This window comes from Sinocyclocheilus rhinocerous, unplaced genomic scaffold (genome assembly GCF_001515625.1).
Source record: "Sinocyclocheilus rhinocerous isolate Xijiao unplaced genomic scaffold, SAMN03320098_v1.1 scaffold1042, whole genome shotgun sequence".
NCBI classification, from domain to species: domain Eukaryota; kingdom Metazoa; phylum Chordata; class Actinopteri; order Cypriniformes; family Cyprinidae; genus Sinocyclocheilus; species Sinocyclocheilus rhinocerous.
In genome coordinates, this window is record NW_015640510.1 from 170,172 (window position 1) to 175,097 (window position 4,926).

Here is a 4,926-nt window from a genome sequence, read left to right on the forward strand (position 1 = left end):
CACACGTGATCCAAGTTGACCATTACGCTTTCTCCAAAAGTAAGTAATACAGACTCCCCTCATCTCCCAATAGTAAGGCAATCTCTGGTCCATCAGCGTATACAATCCAATAATGTCCATTTCCAATTTCATGTCATGTGATCAGTGATCACTCACATGACAGGCAGGCACAGTCTCATTTAAAGGCATACACACATTAAAATAGGTAAGAGGAATAAAATGGCTAAGACATCATGCAAATCCATAAAACTCAAATATATATATATATATATATATATATATAAAACCATCATAATACATACTGATTGGATTAAAGCATGTGTCCTGTGTGACAGTGTCACAAGACAGTGCAGCAGTTTACTTCTCAGTTTTTGTTTGTTGAGGTCAGCTGATCCATGTCTCGTCTACTTATAGAAATATCAGAGGTTTAATTAGACAGACTGGTGTAATGTTTTTAAAAGAACAGTCCCTTAAACTTTGTTTTATATATATTTAAGAGATCAAAGATTTTTTTGTGGTAAAAAGCGAAATGAGCTTTCTCATCGGTGTAGGAGGACAAAAAGGACATCAAAGAAGAAACCTCATCAGATAGCAGAACAACAGAAACATTTTATCAACACTGTATTTGTGACAGCACCTACAGCATGATCTCACATGTGGGCTGGTCTATAGAAACATAGAAGAACACAGTCAGAGGAACTCCACACTGAAACAGATGCATCACATGTGAACTGTTGAAATATTCCTCTCCTCTCAAATCAGTCAGAGAAAGAGACAGTAAAAAGGACTTTAAAGAAAAGGCCACTTTGAGGTACAGTATTTTAAATACAGATATTAATCTGATCAAAGTGCATTTGTTTGCAATAGACTGTGGGGGAAAAATTTGCTTTTATTTGTCATATTTTTGACAGTCGACTGAATGTTAGAATTATGTCAAGTGACATTTATTTCTATAGCACTGTATACATTACAGATTATCACAGGAATAAACAGGATGTTGTAAAATTAATCAGTTATGAAATGAATTCATTTGCACTACAAGCAGCTCTACAGAAGACAACATTTTCATTATTCAGCTCAGTTAAGCTCATCTCATCCGTTAGTGTCAGTGCAGTTAAATCTATAATATTACTAATTTTTTAATGCTTAAATACTGTTGGACATAAATTGTGCCTGAGCATGGCTTTCTTAAAAGAAAACAAACATTTTATTTTCCATTTATTATTATTTTAATGAATGAGTTGGACTGATCATTATCTAAACTTTCCCCCCCTTAAAATAAATAAATGCAGTCAGACTTTTAAATGTGCAGAAATTCTGTGTAGCTTTTGCAGTGGGTACAGCAAGCAGCTGAAACAAGGACACAAACGCCTTTCAGTTTTCGTAAAGATGACTGTGGTATCATTATCTTATCTGCTATCTATACAGAAGCAGCCATGATGTAGAAACATTTACATAACTTCCCTCCTAAACACACGCCATGCCGCTGGGCAAAAGTTTAGCATACTTTTGAAAAGAGTACTTATTACGGAAATATATTAATAGTGCAAACTAACTGTAATGTTTTCTGACACTTTGCACATCGATGCACGTCAATTGCCACTAAATTAAAATGTATTATACTTTCTATGAAATTCAATTAGCTGAACTTTAGAGCGATTTGTATTAAACTAACCGAAGTAGGACTTCAGTACATGTTAATATATAATTTCATAATTACTTGTTTTCTTTAAAATATGGTTACTAAATTGAATTTCTATTGACATTATATGAAATTGAATTGTATTGTATTAGCCAACAACATCAAAATAAGTGTACTTAAAAGCATGACAAAAGATCATGATTCAGAACTTTGAATTTGACATTGTTACAAAGTGCACTTTTTGAAAGACACACGGTCATGAAAGTGAAAGTGGATTTTTATTTAATTAATATTACAAAGTACAGTTTTTATTTCATGTACACTTGTTTTCACAGGGGATGAGCTTTTGTTTGATATGCAAATGTAATGTTTTCTTCTCTTAAAGGGATCATATGATGTTGCTAAAAAGAACATTATTTTATGTATTTGGTGTAATGAAATGTGTTTATTGGAAGTACTGTGTGGTTGTTTTGCTTTTAGATTTTAATTCTTTCCATCTCTCTCTTTTCTTTCAAGGTCAGTCATACAGTTATGAATGAGTTCATGGATTATTACACAAATGATACTTATGATTATGATGATGCGGCGGCACCTTGTAACCTGACATGGTTCAACGAACAGCAAGTGACCATCCCAACATTCATCTACTCTCTAATTTGCACACTCGGCCTGCTGGGCAATGTTTTGGTCCTCCTAACATACGCCTTCTACAAGAAAGCAAAAACCATGACAGATATCTACCTGGTTAACGTGGCGCTGGCGGATCTGCTGTTCGTCATCGCCCTTCCACTGATCATCTACAACGAACAGCACGACTGGGGCATGGGCACGTGGGCTTGTAAGTTTCTGAGAGCAGCCTACAGCATCAATGTGTACAGCAGCACGCTCCTGCTGGCCTGCATCAGCGGCGACCGCTACATCGCCATCGTGCAAGCCAGACGATCGGTTCGAATTCGATCGCAAGCTCAGGTGTACAGCCGTCTCATCTGCTCGGTCATATGGTTGCTCGCTTTTATCTTGTCTCTGCCTTCGCTTATATATTACCAGGAGGAAAACAAGGAATGCATCCTTAACTTTGAAGAGCACAACCTTGCCAGAATCATGAAAATCCTGATTCCGAGCATGCAGATGGTCCTCGGGTTCTTAGTGCCGTTGATGGTCATGATATTCTGCTACTCGTGCACCATGGTGACTCTACTCAAAGCTCAAAACTTCCAGAAGCACAAGGCGATCCGCGTGGTCCTGGCCGTGGTCTTCGTGTTCGTCCTTTGCCATCTGCCTTACAATGTGGCACTTCTCGTCCACACCAGTAAACGATTCAGTGAGAGAGTCTGCGAGGAAGAACAGGTGACTCTGATGACTTTGTCCATCAGCAGGAGTGTGGCCTACCTTCACTGTTGCTTGAATCCCATTCTGTACGCCTTCATCGGGGTTAAATTCAGGAGCCACTTTTGTCAGAGCAAGGCACCGAACCCCCAACTGCTTCCCGGGCGCTGCAGCTTTGGCTGCCCACTGCTCTGGGTATGTGTTCACAGTGTGTGTGCACTTGGATGGGTTAAATGCAGAGCACAAATTCCTGCATTTAACCCCAGAGTATGGGTCGCCACACTTCACTTCACTCTTGTACTTCCTCGCATTCGGACAACTTCTATGGGGTCACGAGCTTTTGGTTATGCTGCTCCGTATTTATGGAATTCTCTACTGATGGATATTCATAATAGTCAAAGTATTGTGGTTTTTAAATCTAGACTTAAAACTTATCTATTTAGGCAGGCTTTTATGTAATGTTTAGTTGCAGGTAGGCCTTTTGTTTGATGAGTGGTTCTTTATTGATGTACGGTGTCTTTGAGTGTTGTGAAAGGCGCCTATGTTTTTATAATAATAAAAACAGTGAATTAAAACATAATTTAAAGTAAGACTTTTAATTTGACATTATTACAAAGTGCATTTTTTTTTAAAGATACAAGGTTGTGAAAGTGGACTCTCTTTAAGTACACTTAGTGGCCTTTTATATAATTAATATTAGATTATTTGCAAGTACAGTTTTTTTCAAGTACACTTCTTTTCACAAGGGATGAGCTTCTGTTTGATGTGCACATTTTTCTTCACTCAAAAACAGTGGAAGTATGTGGTTGTTCTGATGCAAAATCGCTCTCTTGTTAGATCTTCAGATTTTAATTCTATCCATCTCTCTCTTTTCTCTCAAGGTCAGCCATACAGTTATGAATGATTACACAGATAACTTATCTTATTTTTATTATGATGATGATGATGTGGAACCTTGTAACCTGACATGGTTCAACGAACAGCAAGTGACCATCCCAACATTCATCTACTCTCTAATTTGCACACTCGGCCTGCTGGGCAATGTTTTGGTCCTCCTAACATACGCCTTCTACAAGAAAGCAAAAACCATGACAGATATCTACCTGGTTAACGTGGCGCTGGCGGATCTGCTGTTCGTCATCGCCCTTCCACTGATCATCTACAACGAACAGCACGATTGGAGCATGGGCCAGTGGGCTTGTAAGTTTCTGAGAGCAGCCTACAGTATCAACGTGTACAGCAGCACGCTCCTACTAGCCTGCATCAGCGGCGACCGCTACATTGCAATCGTGCAAGCCAGACGATCGGTTCGAATTCGATCGCAAGCTCAGGTGTACAGCCGTCTCATCTGCTCGGTCATATGGTTGCTCGCTTTTATCTTGTCTCTGCCTACGCTTATATATTACCAGGAGGAAAACAAGGAATGCATCCTTAACTTTGAAGAGCACAACCTTGCCAGAATCATGAAAATCCTGATTCCGAGCATGCAGATGGTCCTCGGGTTCTTAGTGCCGTTGATGGTCATGATATTCTGCTACTCGTGCACCATGGTGACTCTACTCAAAGCTCAAAACTTCCAGAAGCACAAGGCGATCCGCGTGGTCCTGGCCGTGGTCTTCGTGTTCGTCCTTTGCCATCTGCCTTACAATGTGGCACTTCTCGTCCACACCAGTAAACGATTCAGTGAGAGAGTCTGCGAGGAAGAACAGGTGACTCTGATGACTTTGTCCATCAGCAGGAGTGTGGCCTACCTTCACTGTTGCTTGAATCCCATTCTGTACGCCTTCATCGGGGTTAAATTCAGGAGCCACTTTTGTCAGATCTTCCAAGACTTGCGGTGCCTGGGGAAACGGTACATTTCGGGACGCTCCTCTCAGCAGACCTCGGAGCTGTACATATCAGCAAACAAAACCGTTGTTGGACAGAACCATGAGAACCCATCATCGTTTACAATGTGA

The 4,926-nt window shown here is 40.0% G+C and overlaps 2 protein-coding genes across 2 annotated transcripts; both read left to right on the forward strand.

Moving 5' to 3' along the window:
• Positions 1-777: 777 nt before the first annotated feature.
• On the forward strand, positions 778-3,720 carry LOC107753358 (C-C chemokine receptor type 6-like). The gene is made up of 3 exons (XM_016569499.1): positions 778-811; positions 2,159-3,163; positions 3,715-3,720. Exons 2-3 carry the CDS (start codon positions 2,174-2,176, stop codon positions 3,718-3,720), a joined length of 996 nt encoding a protein of 331 aa, XP_016424985.1. The 5' UTR covers positions 778-811; positions 2,159-2,173.
• A 144-nt stretch (positions 3,721-3,864) lies between these two features.
• Positions 3,865-4,926, forward strand: LOC107753366 (C-C chemokine receptor type 6-like). The gene has a single exon (XM_016569506.1). It carries the CDS (start codon positions 3,865-3,867, stop codon positions 4,924-4,926), a length of 1,062 nt encoding a protein of 353 aa, XP_016424992.1.

What these genes read in the sequence shown, in the direction of transcription:
- LOC107753358 (XM_016569499.1), top strand. Translation starts at nt 2,174, where the DNA reads ATGAATGAGTTCATGGATTATTACACAAATGATACTTATGATTATGAT.
- LOC107753366 (XM_016569506.1), top strand. Translation starts at nt 3,865, where the DNA reads ATGAATGATTACACAGATAACTTATCTTATTTTTATTATGATGATGAT.